We start from the raw sequence: 15,647 nt of genomic DNA on the forward strand, positions 1-15,647 counted from the left end.
GCGTCAAGAGACAAAATACTGAGACCCCTGGACATGGGTGGGGGAATATTTGTGTGACAATGACCTAAAATGGGGGGCAGAAGCACACCAGCACCCCATCTTTTATGTCCAATCACCCCTCAACTTCAGACTCTGTGGAAGCACCCATCTTAATTATATCAGCCCACTCTACCTACATCTCTTTTCCCTATGCTGCTTCCTTCATTAATACCTGATTCAATAACATCTAGACTGTTACACATCTAAAAGTGTAACGGTGTTACTGTTTTTGCAACTTTTTCTCAGTTGTGTACCGCTGTCTTACTTTTACGCCCAACTCTTTTCTATACCTCCTCCTATACACTTGTGCAAATCATTTCTGCTTTCTTTGAGAATGGTGTCATAGTGGAAAGGATTTGTTAATTGCCCAAGACTGAGCCTTGTTCTGCCTGTAAAAGGCCCTGGTCGAAACAGTGCCAAAATCACTTTTGATAGTCGCCAGGTCCACGTTGTAACAATTGTATTTTGCGTTTGACCATTTCCAAGAAATGTATAAATATATATGAAAGCTTTCCTCTGCCTATTTGATCCATTCTGAAGGAAAGCAGTGAATACGTTTTGTCTGTGTGTGAGAATATGTATGCCTTGTAATGCTGGCAGAAAATTGTTAGTTCCAAATGCAAGTTAAACGCCATTCCGTCTATACTGATACCTGACAAATGCATACTTACAAGTATTTTCAAATGTATTTCCAATATACTGCAATGCTATGTAGCTGAAGAGTGGTGACACTGTCTAGGATAGGAGTGTCAATCAGTTTCTGGAGGTCTGTGTTCACTGGCATTTACTCTCACTTCTGCAATAAATATTCTAGTTTATTTTATTACAAATATAGCAGTACACAGTCCTCCATAAATATGTTGACAATGACACATTCCTGTGTATTGGATCCTCTGTACATAGAAAAACGGCAAAATAATTGAATTTGACATTTTCCATTGCTACTAACGTGTACTGGTTACAGGTAGAATTAAAGAAATGCACAAACTTATGGTCCATATGTTTAGTGTTTTAATTGAACCATGTGTAGTACATCTAAAAGAGACAATGAGAAATTCATGGTTCAACAAGACAACATAGCCATCAAAAGGGTAGAAATTTAGCATTGCACTTATGTCACAGTACTTTACAGCTTTGATTGGATACATAGAATAATTGACAAAAGGTGATGGAATTATCTGAATTACTGTAGATTTGAATAGTTTAAGAGTTTAGTATGGTTATAAGTCGAATGTGAAGATCCTTCTTTATGAAGGAGGCAATGTGTGTTATTCATATACCATTCTCATACTCAAAATCAATATATTATACTGAACAAAAATATAAACGCCACATATAAAGTGTTGGTCCCATGTTTCATGAGCTGAAATAAAAGATCCCAGAAATGTTCTATATGCACAAAAATAGTATTTTTTTCAAATGTTGTGCACCAATTTGTTTACATCCCTGTTAGTGAGCATTTCTCCTTTTCCAACATAATCCATCCACCTGCTGACTGCAGGAATGGCCACCAGAGCTGTTGCAAAGTAATTTAATATTCCTTTCTCTACCATGTCGTTAGAGAATTTGGCTGAATATCCAACTGGCCTCACAACCGCAGACCACGTGTAACCACGCCAGCCCAGGACCTCCACATCCGGCTTCTTCACCTGCGGGATCGTCTGAGATCAGACACCTGGATAGCTGAAGAAACTGTGGGAATGCACAACTGAAAAATTTCTGCACAAACTGTAAGAAACTGTCACAGGGAAGGCTATCTGCGTGCTTGTCGTACTCACCAGGGTCTTGATCTTACCGCAGTTCGGCATCATAACTGACTTCAGTGGGCAAATGCTCACCTTCGATGGCCACTGGCACGCTGAAGAAGTGTGCTCTTCAAGGATGAATCCCGTGTCGCGTGGGCGAGCGGTTTGCTGATGTCAATGTTGTGAACAGAGTGCTGCATGGTGGCAGTGGGTTTACGGTATAGGCAGGCATAAGCTACGGACAACGATCACAATTGCATTTTATCGATGACAATTTGAATGCACAGAGATACCGCTATGAGATCCTGAGGCCCATTGCTGTGCCAGTAATCTGCCGCCACCACCTCATATTTCAGCATGTTAATGCGAGGTCCCATTTCGCAAGGATCTGTACACAATTCCTGGGAGCTGAAAATCTCCCAATTCTTCCATGTCCTGCATACTCACAAGCATGTTTAGGATGCTCTGGATCGATGTGCACGACAGCGTGTTCCAGTTCCCGCGACTTTAAAAAACCAACGAAGACGAGTGGGACAACATTCCACAGGCCTCAATCAACAGCCTGATCAACTCTACGCTAAGGAGATGTGGGCTCCCGAATGGCACAGCGTTCTAAGTTACTGCATCTCAGTGCAAGAGGTGTCACTGCAGTCCCTGGTTCGATTCCAGGCTGCATGACATCCAGTCATGATTGGGAGTCCCATAGGGCAGCGCACAATTGGCCCAGCGTCGTTGGGTTTGGCCGGGGTAGGCCGACATTTTAAATAAACATTTGTTCTTAACTGACTTGCCTAGTTAAATAAAAAAAGAACAAAAATGTATTAAATTAAATGTGTCCTGCTGCATGAGACAAATGGTGGTCACACCAGATACTGACTGGTTTTCTGATCCACGCTCCTATCTTCATTTAAAAAGGTATCTGTTACCAACAGATGCACATCTGGATTCCCAGTCGTGAAATCCATAGATTAGGGCCTAAAGAACATATTTTAATTGACTGATTTCCTTATATGAACTATAACTCAGTAAAATCGTTGAAATTGTTGCATGTTGCATTTATATTTTTGTTCAGTGTAGATACATACTATTTATCCTCATATTGCCAGATTATTGATATTAACTCCTGGCTGCAAGGTATATTACCCTGTTTGTATCTTTTGGAACAATGGTAGTGAGGTTTATTAAAATGATGTAGAATAGATGGGCCACCACAGATGTCACAGACATCCACAGGTCTTGACCACCATGTTGCGATGCTTCTTTAGGATCACATTGTTGTTGTCGTCGTAGAAGAGTACAGAGATGGGACTGAGCTTGGTGGGTGCGCAGCACGCTTTGGGAACCTCATCTGGCTTCAAAAGGTGAACCTGCCATGAAAAAAGGTCAATCAGACTTTTTCATACATATACTTTGATATAATCAATGATAATATCCTGTTTATAAAAGACATATGAATTATTATTATGCAGATGCTTCAGTGCTCTCCTACCTCAGTGGGCTGTGGCTTCGCCCCCCTTGTCTGAATGTGGTCAATATGTTTTAACCCAGGTTGTCTGTGCTCCACAAGACTTTATAGCCCACTGAGCCAAAGCCTAGACTTTCAGAAGTTCAACAACAACTTCCATGAAACAAGCTAAATCATTTCAATGGGCCATTGACCTAGCTAGTGACTTAAAAAACATTTGGTCTTTTATTTTACATTATACACACAACATAGGAAAGCCTCTCTAGACAAAATAGGGTCAATAGAATTAGAATGATGACCAGGAACTGTATAGGATTCTAACGGTAAGCATAGAGTTCCAAACCCATTTCTATGGCAACACAGCTGTCAATTTTGTAAACAACACTTTTCAAATATATGTGTTGCCATGAGACATCTAACCGTTAGAACATATCGGCGTTCTATTGAACGTTTTCTGTTCGAAAACAAGGAACCTGAATTTGCTGTTCAACAACAACAACCTTGACTGATTTTTGAGACCTGAGATTGAAACATCGACTGGAAAATGCCCGGGTGCTTTTCAACATTGACGGAGAGAGTGCGAGGACGTCGCGGCCTACTGCGTCGACAGGTTGTTCAAATTCATTTGTGGCTTGTTTTTCTTGTCTTTTTCCGTTTTGCAGGGTTCGCGATCGTCTGGAGGTGGACAGCGACAGCGACTTCGAAGATGGTATGTGGAGTTTTAAACTTCTTATTTTACCACATTCAATATTGACAATGTAATTTGTGAAATGTTGTGTATTTCTGTAATCCAGGCTTGCAAGCTAACGTTAACTTTAGTAATTGTTGCTAAACGATGCACTTTTGCTAGTAGTATTAGCTAGCGTGCTACATTTTACGTCCTAACAATTGTTTGTTTGTATTCCTTTTCCTAATTTTAGAATCAACTGTACTGGATGAGGTCCAATTGGATGTGCCACTGCTGCCAGTTATCCTTCATGTCCAGGATGCTGCTATCATCCTTGAGGATGTGCCGACTTTCCTTGAGGTACACTTTTCAGAAAGTTTTTGGTTTTATGTTTGAAAAGTATCCCTCATCTTCATTCTGAAAATCTTTGTTGTCTGCTTTAGGAGGCCACTGGTAATTGGCAGCTGATACTGATTATGTTCAGCCCCCTGTACTGTGGGCCTGTTGTGATCAGGGTAAGAGAACCACACACAGTCACATCACCGTTACAATGTTTGCTGTTTCTAACCTGAATGTATTGTAATGTCACCCCCCTCTTGTGCAGAACAATGCCGGTCCGGTGGCTAAAGCCTGGAGGACTTTCCAGTTCATCAGCCCCATTATCACCTACATGCGTGGGGGATCCCAGGTATGTGTCTTTGTAACTATCTAGTCCTAATCTACATTGTCAGAGTCATGTGATCTTGATGGAAATATGTTACAGCGATGACTGATGTTGTTTTGTTGTTTCTCTCCACAGCAGGTGGTGGTGAGGATGCACCATGTGAGTAGGGTTCGAGGCCTGGAGACTCAACTGGTGTGGGCCATCTCCAAGGAGACAGCCAGGCTTAGTCCAGAGGGCATCCCCTACTGTGCCACCAAGGTGCAGTCTGTCACTTGGATCCAGGTAAAATGTAAATACCACTGAAATAGTATTAGATTAGGCTTTTCTTCACTTATTCCATTTGGCCTTAACATGTCGTCTCTCTCTGTCAGTATGTGGCTGGCAGGGTGACCCAGTATGCATCTCACCTCCGCCACGAGACGTCTGTGGACGTGACGCTTGGCTGCTACCAGGTAAATAAACATTTTCCTATGTATATAGAATACAGATTACTGGGTATTTTTGCATTAGATATGCTCTGTTTTCTAATAACGTGTGTGTGGTAAACAGGTGTGTTGTGTGTGTTTTTGGAGCAGCAGACTGATGTCTCGGTGGTGTACGCTACTCTCCACATGGGGCTGGATGGGCTGCTCTCCTCCTCGGCGTGGTCGGAGGCTGCCTCCGTCTCTACGCCCACCAATCAGCAGTTCACTGAGCCAGAGCCTGAGGGCCACAACTGCTATGAGGTCAGATGTTAGACACACAGCTACACATTCTATTGACTAGTAGCATTAAGATCCTTCCATTGACCCATTGTTTGTCATGTCATTGGTCACTGATGTTGAATGTTTGTTCTGTTGTTGTAGGGCTGGGAGGAGGACCTGCTGCCTGAGGAGAGGGAGGTTCCTCTGCTAAAGTGAGTTCCTGTAAATGTCTGTGTAGTCTGGGCTTGTCAGATGCTGAAGGATAGTGGTCACCATGCTGTTATCCCCATTGACTCTAATGGTTGACATGCTCCATTCCCTCCCTCCCACAGCCTCTACCTTACCACCAAGAGAGTGGAGGACATCGCCCTGAGGCTCGTCTCCCTGCGCCAGGCCTTCACTGTGAGTGGACCCACTTTTATTTTTTCTCTCTGTATCTTCTTGTTCTGTCTGTCTCCTAGAGGAAGATGGGTGTCTCACCCTAACTCTTCCCTCTTCTCTAGACACTACTTGGTTCCACCCTGAGCAGGAACCATCTGTTTGTGGCAGGAAAGGTCCTAATGGGCGCACTGGTTCAGGCCCACCACATGGTAGCTCACTAACTCATTATTCATTCAAGGGAAAGAGAGCGTCCTCAGTGGGAAATGTCTTCTGTTCACTAACATCAATGCTCTTTGCTTTGTGATAGGACGAGGCCGAATTCATCCGTGCCTATAACGACTTTGTGGACTACCTGAGTGACCCCTCCAAGCAGATTGACATTGAGAGGGAGCTGGCTGAGGCAAAGGTGAGTTCATTAACTCTTTCATGTCTCACTTTGTTCTTCCACATGCATGTCTTTATACATCACAGTATCTGATCTATTTGAAATCATTCCTTTTTTCTCCAAATGTGTTGTCTTGTCCTAGATCCATCATGTTAACCTGATAGATGTCCTCTTTGAACTGGTGATGTTTGGGATGATGACAGCTCAGAAGTCCATGATGGTGGTAAGTAGCATCTCACTGGTACATGTTTCCATGTCTCTCTCTTGGCAATTTCACTTCAATTTCTCTTCTCTCCTCCTTTGTTTCCTTTAGCACCCTGGTGGGTTCATGGAGCGTCTGTACGCTCTCCTGTACTCCTTCCTGCCCGCTGCTGCCAGCATTGAGCCAAAGGCTGAGAGATACCTGCTGCTGCTCAATGTAAGAGTCGAGTTTACTTCCTTATTCCTAGTTTCCTTTTTCCTGTTTTACAGGGAGTAACTCTCATTGTCTCCTTCCTCTTGGTAAGCTAGTAACTCAGAGCCATTATCTATGTGTTGTGTGGTGTTCTCTTCAGGGCGGGCTGATGGCTCTGCTAGATGACATGTTTGGGCAGCAGCTGGCCTGGTACTTTAACCCAGAGTCTCTGGTCACTGAGCTCTCCAGCCTCCTGGAGTACCACCTGGAGAACCTCATGGCCAGCATGTAGTCCTGCTGCAGAGATCTGAAAGACCACACTTCTCTCTGTCCGTCCATCTCTCTCTCTCTCCATCTCTCTCCATCTCTCTCTCTCTCCGTCCATCTCTCTCTCCGTCCATCTCTCTCTCTGTCCATCTCTCTCCATCCATCTCTCTCTCCATCCAGCTCTCTCTCCTCTCTCTCTCTCTCTCTGTCCATTCTCTCTCTCTCTCTCTCTCTCTCTCTCAGGATTTGAGGACATGAAGTGCTTCGCTGAGACGTGATTAGTTAACACCCATTAAATTAATGTATTCTCTTGTTTTCTCTCCCCACAGGATTCTTATGACACTTTGCCACCTAACAGGGATCTAGACACTAATGCACTACATTACTTTGCACTGAATTTTACATTTTGAAATAAAATAACTAGTAGTTCAAAGCATTTGTCTCTGTCTTTTCATTTACTTGATCATTTCATCACTATTACCTCTTCCTGGAGTTATGAGGCTAATATTACATGAACAATTATGCTTTATTCTTTAGATATGGAAATAAACAACAACGTTTAGTTGATTTACAGGTACTACAGGCCCACACTTTATGGCATTGTATTGTGATGTGTGATACTGTACTGACTCTACAAGCTGTCGAAAGTGTTCTACAGAGATGCTGGCCCATGTTGACTCTAATGCTTCCCACAGTTGTGTCAAATTCGTTCAATGTCCTTTTGGTGGTGGACCATTCTTGATACACCTACTACCATACCCTGTTCAAAGGCACTTAAATCTTTTGTCTTGCCCATTCACCCTCTGAATGGCACACATACACAATCCATGTCTCAATGCTTAAACATCATTCTTTAACCTGTCTCCTCCCCTTCATCTACACTAATTGAAGTGGGTTTAATAAGTGACATCAATAAGGGATCATAGTTGTACCTGGTCAGTCTGTCATTTAAAGAGCAGGCATATAGTATACAGTCGACCACTTCAGTCTTGAATGTAACTTCTCACTATCTGTACTCTACATTAAGAGTCTGCCATCGTAGCCTCAGTTAACATGGGTATTTTACTTTCAATCTGCCATATTTCCCATTAATGTCTGAGCCATTTACCGTCTTTCCTACTGAAACCAATGTTAGCGTTCATGTGAGAGAGGGTGTAGTAGTGCATACTGACCACTAGTTGGATCATAGCGTGGTTGGTGGCGTTCATGCAGGAACCCAGAGGGTAGAGGCATTCTCCATCACAGTAGAAAGCAGAGTAACCCGTAGGAGCCAGGACCCAGTCCTAATGGAGAGAAATACCATAGAAATAGAATGACAAGATTAGATGGACTAGAACAGACTATATTTCTATCAGAAATACATACACTCCAATGCACGTACTACACAAATGCCTTGCTTCCTTAAAAATACTAATTGTGTGTTACAGCAAATAAGGTGATACAATGTTAGCTCATGATATTATCTATTCAGTAGAATGAGTAGTTAAGGGAGACAGAAGCTTACCTTCCAGCCTAGGTCACTAAAGCTCACATATAATTCATGTCTCTTACAAGCCTGACGCCCACTGTTGACGTGGCTGTGATCTGAAAGGGACCAAACAATATGTTTTGAGACAGGACACACTGTAAAGCACACTTTGGATGCATTGGATTTACAATAAAGACACAATTAAATGTAAACACAACTAAGTAATTTTGTATTTTGGATGAACTATGCCATTAAACAAGCTTCACAGCAAGATATAAAACCAGTGTTGTCCCCTAACCTTGTAGGACCTCACCATGTATACTGGGCAGGGGCAGGTCATATTTGGGCTTCCTCTTGCGGGGGTTGGGTTTCAGGGCGCGTGGGGGGCGACAGGGGGCCTGGCTGGCCCTGAAGAAGGTCACCATGAAGGGCTGTTTGGAGCGGGGGCCCCTTCGACCCACCAAGCCTACCCACCCAGCTGACAAGGACCGGTCTGATGGAGAGAAAACAATGTCTGTGTGAGATATAATCGTGAGGTAAACCAAAACAGCATATCTCCATTTCTATGTTTTTACTAAACTATTACAAATACTATGACATTACAGTGTTACTGCGCAGGTACTGGTGTCGTATTCTGAGTTATCTTGCCTCTAGTCAAAGGCATAATAATCAAGAAATCCATATTGTGGGTAATAACCTCCCCATCGGCAGAGCATTTCCTGACCCTGACCATAGTATTAACTCTATGAGGCTCACCCTCCTCTGTCTCCACATAAAGCCGGATTCCCAGGTTGCTGCGGGGGTGCAGGAGCCAACGGTTGCTGGCAGATGTCACGTCAAAAGCCAGCCAGCCCTCCTGCCCCGCGGGCACTGACTGCATGTCCAGCAGCACCAGCTCTGGCTCTCTGAGGAAAGCAGAGGAGTGGCATGAGATAACCTCTGGAGAGATACACAAAGCATGTTGTATGGCCATGCAGTAGAGACAAACAAACAGAGAGACAGCCACTGAGCTTCAGCCCTCTCGAGAACCAAGTTTGTACAAGACGTCCTCGCAAGACCACAACGTGGCCAAATGAGTTCTATTGCCAGGAGCTGTTTGAGGTCAAGTTGAATTGCAATTCTTTTTAAACATTGCATTTTGCCGCAGCAACAAACCATGGTGTATAGAGAGAAGACAGAGTATTCAACGAGAGTGAGGGGAATATAAAAGGGATTATCTGATATCCTTGATCCTTTTTTCATGCAAAAACCAAACCCGATCCTATAAACATGTCAGGGAGAGAGCGTTAAATAGACATATTATGTCGATCTAGTGGCAGGAACCTGTGTTTGTTCTCCCGTTGGATCTCGTAGACGGAGATGTGCAGGGTGCGGTTGGCCCTCTGGCCCATGGTCAGGGTCTTATAAATGCGGAACTCTGCAGCCGTGACTGTCTCCCCCTGGGGGAGGGGCGTCAGGTCAAAACGGAACTCCTTCCAGTACGGCCGTGGCTGCAGCAGGTCCCGCTCCTGCTCCACTGAGGTAGAGGAGGAGAGAGGAAGGTCGATGTAAGGCCACTGACATTTTCACATGTAAACAGCACAACACCTCATATTCACACCTACACTACTTCCACTCCCCTCAACAAGCCCTGAAAAGACTAATACAAACACAGAGATATTCTCATTGTATGATGCAGACATTCCCACATGACACAAGAAGGACAGGAGAGGACAAGGGCAGGGGGGAGGCGAAAGAGCAATACATCTAATACGTAAGTGTGTGAATGAGAAGACCGAGGGAAAGAGAAGAGCACCAGAAGTGGGAAGGCATGGAGGGAGATGGGAGGATTGGAAGGTGAGGGACTGAGTCATTGGAAATAGGGGGAACGAGAGGAGCGGAGCAGACGTGTGGCGCGAGGTGAGCCCAAGTGAAGGAGGACTGGATAGTGATAACGTAGAGAGGGGAGAGAAAGAGGCAGCGGGGAAAGACTGAGAAATATAGGGATGGACACGCAAGCGCTGGTCACTCACCGCAGCGTCTCAAGCGAGACTACGTACATGAACACACACATACTTGAAGACACGCTATATTTTCTCTCTCTCTCTCTCACACACACACACACACACACACACACACACACACACACACACACACACACACACACACACACACACACACACAGGGAGCCCTGCAAAGCAGAGAAACAACCCTGGTCGGTCTCTGTAGTGTACAGTAATTAGAGACACTAAGGGCCTTCAACCGCAGCAGCTGCTCAACAGACACACCACTAACTACAGGTTGGGCAGTATTTTTAGAGTGGTCTTCTGCAGTATTCTGAGCCTTTTCTCCATTTCTCTGTGTGTGTGTCAGTGGGGCCTGTAATTCCTTACAGCTGTGTCCCCTGCGCACGTTCTTGAGCGGGTTGCATGGCCTTGACTGGTTCAGATTGATAGGGTGTGTGTGATGGGTGATTCCAATTGACAGGGGCTAAAAATGAGAAACTGTCTCGATGAGTTAGATGGCCTTAAAATGGTGGTTCAAGGCATCACACCAGACATTGTCAAAATAAGATCAAGTGAAACATTAACTGAAAGGCATATACAGTGCCTTGCAAAAGTATTCATCTCCCTTGGCATTTTCCTATTTTGTTGCATTACAACCTGTAATTTAAATTGATTTTTATTTGGATTTCATGTAATGGACATACACAAAATAGTCCAAATTGGTGAAGTGAAATGAAAGAAATGACTTGTTTAAAAAAATAACGGAAAAGTGGTGCGTGCTTATGTATTCACCCTCTTCGCTACGAAGCCCCTAAATAAGATCTGGTGCTACCAATTACCTTCAGAAGTCACATAATTAGTTAAAATAAAGTCCACCTGTGTGCAATCTAAGTGTCACATGACCTGTCACATGATCTCAGTATATATAAACCTGTTCTGAAAGGCCCCAAAGTCTGCAACACCACTAAGCAAGGGGCACCACCAAGCAAGCGGCACCATGAAGACCAAGGAGCTCTCCAAACAGGTCAGGGACAAAGTTGAGGAGAAGTACAAATCAGGTTTGGGTTATAAAAAAAAGTGAAACTTTCAACATCCCACGGAGCACCATTCAATCCATTATTAAAAAATGGAAAGAATATGGCACCACAACAAACCTGCCAAGAGAGGGCCACCCACCAAAACTCACAGACCAGGCAAGGAGGGCATTAATCAGAGAAGCAAAGATAACCCTGAAGGAGTTGCAAAACTCCACAGCGGAGATTGGAGTATCTGTTCATAGGACCACTTTAAGCCGTACACTCCACAGAGCTGGGCTTTACGGAAGAATGGCCAGAAAAAGCCATTGCTTAAAGAAAAAAATAAGCACACATGTTTGGTGTTTGCCAAAAGGCATGTGGGAGACTCCCCAAACATATGGAAGAAGGTACTCTGGTCAGATGAGACTAAAATTGAGCTTTTTGGTCATCAAGGAAAACGCTATGTCTGGTGCAAACCCAGCACCTCTCATCACCTCGAGAACACCACCCGCATCTGAAGCATGGTGGTGGCAGCATCATGCTGTTGGGATGTTTTTAAATCGGCAGGAACTGGGAAACTGGTCAGAATTGAAGGAATGATGGATGGCGCTAAATACAGGGAAATTCTTGAGGGAAACCTGTTTCAGTCTTCCAGAGATTTGAGACTGGGACGGAGGTTCACCTTCCAGCAGGACAATATGCCTACTGCTAAAGCAACACTCGAGTGGTTTAAGGGGAAACATTTAAATGTCTTGGAATAGCCTAGTCAAAGCCCAGACCTCAATCCAATTGAGAATCTGTGGTTTGACTTAAAGATTACTACACAAGTGGAACCCATCCACTTGACGGAGCTGGAGCAGTTTTGCCTTGAAGAATGGGCAAAAAGCCCAGTGGCTAGATGTGCCATGCGTATAGAGACATAACCCAAGAGACTTGCAGCTGTAATTGCTGCAAAAGGTGGCTCTACAAAGTATTGACTTTATTTTGCATCTTCAAAGTGGTAGGCATGATGTGTAAATCAAATGATACAAACCCCCCAAAAATCAATTTTAATTCTAGGTTGTAAGGCAACAAAATAGGTAAAATGCCAAGGGAGTGAATACCTTCACAAGCCACTGTAATTACACAAATATATAACAAAAACAGTCATATATGGTACAGTAAAACAATATGTACATCCAAATACTGTAGAAATACGAAGAGAGACTAGCATATTAAGTGTTGAAGCAATACGCAAAATGTCTATAAAAGTAGTGAAGAGAAATAACATGAAATCACGTTTCCCCACGGTAACAAGGTTTCTGATCTCATTCCAGGAGAGATAGAGGAAGGAAACAATTGGGAAAAGGATGTTTAATTTTTATGCCATTTCAGATAAGCATCAGTAGGTCTACTGTCTGGGCTGGTGCAGCACAGGAAAAGTCTCTCATGTGATAACAAGTCTGTCCCTGAGAGGTGAACTGGTTCAACTCTGCATAAGGTTGCCAGGTTGGCGTAGTTTCTCATTGAAAATTCTAGCTATATGACCTTTTTCTGTTACATCAGCTCTTTGCAAGACATGTAAAAGATCACAGGAGAAGTTTTGGGCCAGATCAGGCCCTGGGGCCTCTATTTTGAAAACACTACTGGGAGACCATTGGCTGAACAAACAACTCCTAACTAATTGGATAACGAGACAGAAAGTAATGGCCAATTAAAATACAGGAATTTAAAAGTACAGGTGTATCAACGGTCAGTAGCTCACCCAGGTTAACGAAGCTCATGACCGTATCGGCCTCACTGACCACCGTCCCCAGCGGCGGCATGTGTGTGCTGAGAGTAGGCAGTGCAGCATGGCTGACGTGGCCCGTCAACCCGTCCAGACCACCGAACCCCAGTCCCCCTACCTCATTCCCTATTCCGTTTCCCTCATCCCCCTCGGCCGACACAGCGTGGTACAGGTCCAGCATGAAGAGGGGGGCTGAGGAGGGCGGTCGGAGGGGAGGATGGGGTCTGGGCCGACCTGGTAGACCCAGGATGGACAGGATCTCCCTCTGCATCTCTTTCTTCTCTCGGCTGCTGAGGCGGCGGAAGCTGGAGTGGACGACTCCTTGGGCCTGGTGGCCCCAGAGACAGAGCAGCAAGGGGACGAGGATGAGAGCCACAGGGAAGAGCGGGAGTTGGAGAGGGTGTCTGTAGGTACTGTTGTTGTTGCCACGGATGCGTCTTCTTCCTGTGCATGGGCAGGCGTGGGTGTAGATGTACATTCTGGAGGCATCTGGTCTGTCCAAGCTCTCTGTGGTTTGAGATAGATCTTTCAAGGTGTCCGCTGACATAGTGGAAGAAGCTCTACCCGGGTGCTTTTATATTTTCTTTATTTCTAACTTACAAGTCTTCGGTTGGTCTATGTTCTTTTGGCCTTCAATCCACAAAAGAGCAGATAGTACTCTGCAACGCACACCAAAGTGCACATATACAGTAACAGTCCCTCTGTGGTGTGTGTGTGTCTCAGACAATTTGCATGTCCCGTCTGTCTGTGTATGCCAAACTGTCTTACAAGTATCACGGATCGGTCACTAACAAAATGCACTTCTGTGATTTGTGATGGGAGATGTTTAGATCAACGGTAGACACAGAGATGTTTACTTTCTTTAATTCCCTCTGTTTATCTCCCCTCTTCGCCCTTTCTATTACTTTAATCTCCCAACCACTGCTTGTCTTTTCTCTTCTACCATAACACGACTCTACTCATGCGACACACACAGAAAACAAAAATGAAAGCAAAGGTATAATTACAACTTTTTTTATGATCTGATGAAAAACAAAACGTTGGTCTTAGAAATGGCTCCCTTTAAAAAAGTACATTTGAAGGATGTTGAAAGTAGTTAAGAGAAAGGGCAGGATTGGTAGTCATTGAAATTTGAGAAGAGAACCAAATAATCAGACCTGTTTTCAGTCTAATCTGTCTTCAGAAGGATGAGGGGAAAAACACCCCACACCTGCCGTTCCTCAAAGTCGGCTGGCAAACATCAACCTGATCCAACGCAAGGAACAAGATCCTCAGTGGAAAAATGATCTGCAGTCCACCTCTCAATCTTTCATTCTTTAATCCACAATTCTGGGGAACTTTTTATCCATCAAACATTCTTTGTTTGTTTGTTTGGCCCACTTGTGTCTAACTCCAGATGTTTCCAGATGTCTTCCTCAAACTTTGTGTAGCTCCTACTTAAAATCCTTGGCACGTTGAGTAATTTGTCTTTTATTCCTTGCTTTTGTATTATCCTTTTGTATTCCCCCCAAAAATCCCCTAAACCACCTGTTTCAAGTGGAGAACAATGCCAGTATGTTTGTCAGCGTACTGTAATGTGCCCTTTGAGAGTTTAGCTCATGTAAGGGCGCTTCAACACTGCTTGAGTTGTCCATCACCAAGAGGGAGTGTCCCATACAGCCTCCTCCCTTCTCTCTCCCCCTACATCCTCTCCCAACTCTCTTCCTTATTCCTCCCTTTGGGCTTTTTAAAATCCCCTCCCGTTTATCTTCTCATGATCCCTTACTTTCATGGGAAAATATCATGGAATCCCTTCAGTGTGATGAAAAATACATACACCGAATATATTTTATGAGATTAAGAAGAAGAAAAAAAAATCTCTAAACTTGGTTTACTGGACACGCTATCCCAACACTAACATTCAAGCATCGGGCGAACCTCTGACATCACAGCGGAGTGTTTTAGCTGTGGTTTGGAATCCTGGGGAACCACAAGGAGTGAATGACCTGCCAAAACCTGCCAGAAGAACACATAGATGAACAATCGTACCGTATCTTTACACCGAATACTAAAAACATAAAAAGGTAGACTGCTGTAGCTTAAGGTCTACTGTCAAAACATGTACCCCATGAAATGTTGTTTAAGGTATTTTATACGTTTTCATTTCCTGTTAAACAGATTGCGAGTTGTCTTCACCTCATTCCAGTTTGACTGCAATACTGTGTGTGGTGTGCTAGCAAGGCATTTGAGGGAAGAAATTACAACACATTCAAATATAGTAGTGAGGGTCAGCTCCATGCCAGCGTGTGTATGTTGGACTTCAAAGCACCCTGGGACTTGCGGCCACTTTGAACGGCACGAATACTAACTGACCAAACCAAACCGACCAACATTTTTTTCTTAAGCCAGGGAGTCAGAAGTGCCATGAATGAGTATTTTCTGTGGTATTTTTGTTTTTCTTTCTCCAGTGTTGAGGGATTTTAGGGCCGGCGAGAGGGATGAAGGGATGGCGAGGGTGAGAGAATGATAAGAGGGAGTCCATCAGTTTGTCGTCAGAGTGAGGATAGGTAGTGAGGACAGACGGGAGGATAGATGGGGATGGTGGGAGAGGATGTGAGTGGGTTTGGAAAGTTCCATGTAAACACACACAGCTGCCCAGGGAAGACTAAAGACCAAATCCCATCCGCCTTCAGTGGAACCACCAAATAAACCAAGGCGATTCTCCCACTCACGCACACACG

General features: G+C 44.2%; 2 protein-coding genes across 5 annotated transcripts; one reads left to right on the forward strand and one right to left on the reverse strand.

Annotated features, from left to right (window-relative positions):
- Window positions 1-1,027: 1,027 nt before the first annotated feature.
- LOC106570141 (bone morphogenetic protein 8B) lies at window positions 1,028-14,550 on the reverse strand. Of its 2 annotated transcripts, none has more exons than XM_045693760.1 (7): window positions 12,904-14,550; window positions 9,482-9,674; window positions 8,915-9,063; window positions 8,457-8,651; window positions 8,195-8,274; window positions 7,863-7,973; window positions 1,028-3,151 (listed from the first exon to the last, which is right to left on the reverse strand). In XM_045693760.1, exons 1-7 carry the CDS (start codon window positions 13,472-13,474, stop codon window positions 3,002-3,004), a joined length of 1,449 nt encoding a protein of 482 aa, XP_045549716.1. In that variant the 5' UTR covers window positions 13,475-14,550; the 3' UTR covers window positions 1,028-3,001. The 2 variants fall into 2 exon arrangements, with proteins under 2 accessions (XP_045549716.1, XP_013997652.2); XM_014142177.2 differs by having other exon boundaries at window positions 8,472-8,651; window positions 12,904-14,546.
- Window positions 3,638-7,108, forward strand: LOC106570022 (uncharacterized). Of its 3 annotated transcripts, none has more exons than XM_014141911.2 (14): window positions 3,638-3,958; window positions 4,170-4,276; window positions 4,360-4,431; window positions 4,521-4,604; window positions 4,716-4,862; window positions 4,952-5,032; window positions 5,156-5,305; window positions 5,426-5,475; window positions 5,596-5,665; window positions 5,767-5,853; window positions 5,952-6,050; window positions 6,172-6,252; window positions 6,343-6,447; window positions 7,020-7,108. In XM_014141911.2, exons 3-14 carry the CDS (start codon window positions 4,393-4,395, stop codon window positions 7,098-7,100), a joined length of 1,074 nt encoding a protein of 357 aa, XP_013997386.2. In that variant the 5' UTR covers window positions 3,638-3,958; window positions 4,170-4,276; window positions 4,360-4,392; the 3' UTR covers window positions 7,101-7,108. The 3 variants fall into 3 exon arrangements, with proteins under 3 accessions (XP_013997386.2, XP_013997388.1, XP_045549718.1); XM_014141913.2 differs by lacking the exon at window positions 7,020-7,108 and adding an exon at window positions 6,584-6,840; XM_045693762.1 differs by lacking the exons at window positions 5,767-5,853; window positions 7,020-7,108 and adding an exon at window positions 6,584-6,840.
- Window positions 14,551-15,647: the final 1,097 nt, after the last annotated feature.

This window comes from Salmo salar, chromosome ssa14, assembly GCF_905237065.1.
Source record: "Salmo salar chromosome ssa14, Ssal_v3.1, whole genome shotgun sequence".
Lineage (NCBI taxonomy): Eukaryota > Metazoa > Chordata > Actinopteri > Salmoniformes > Salmonidae > Salmo > Salmo salar.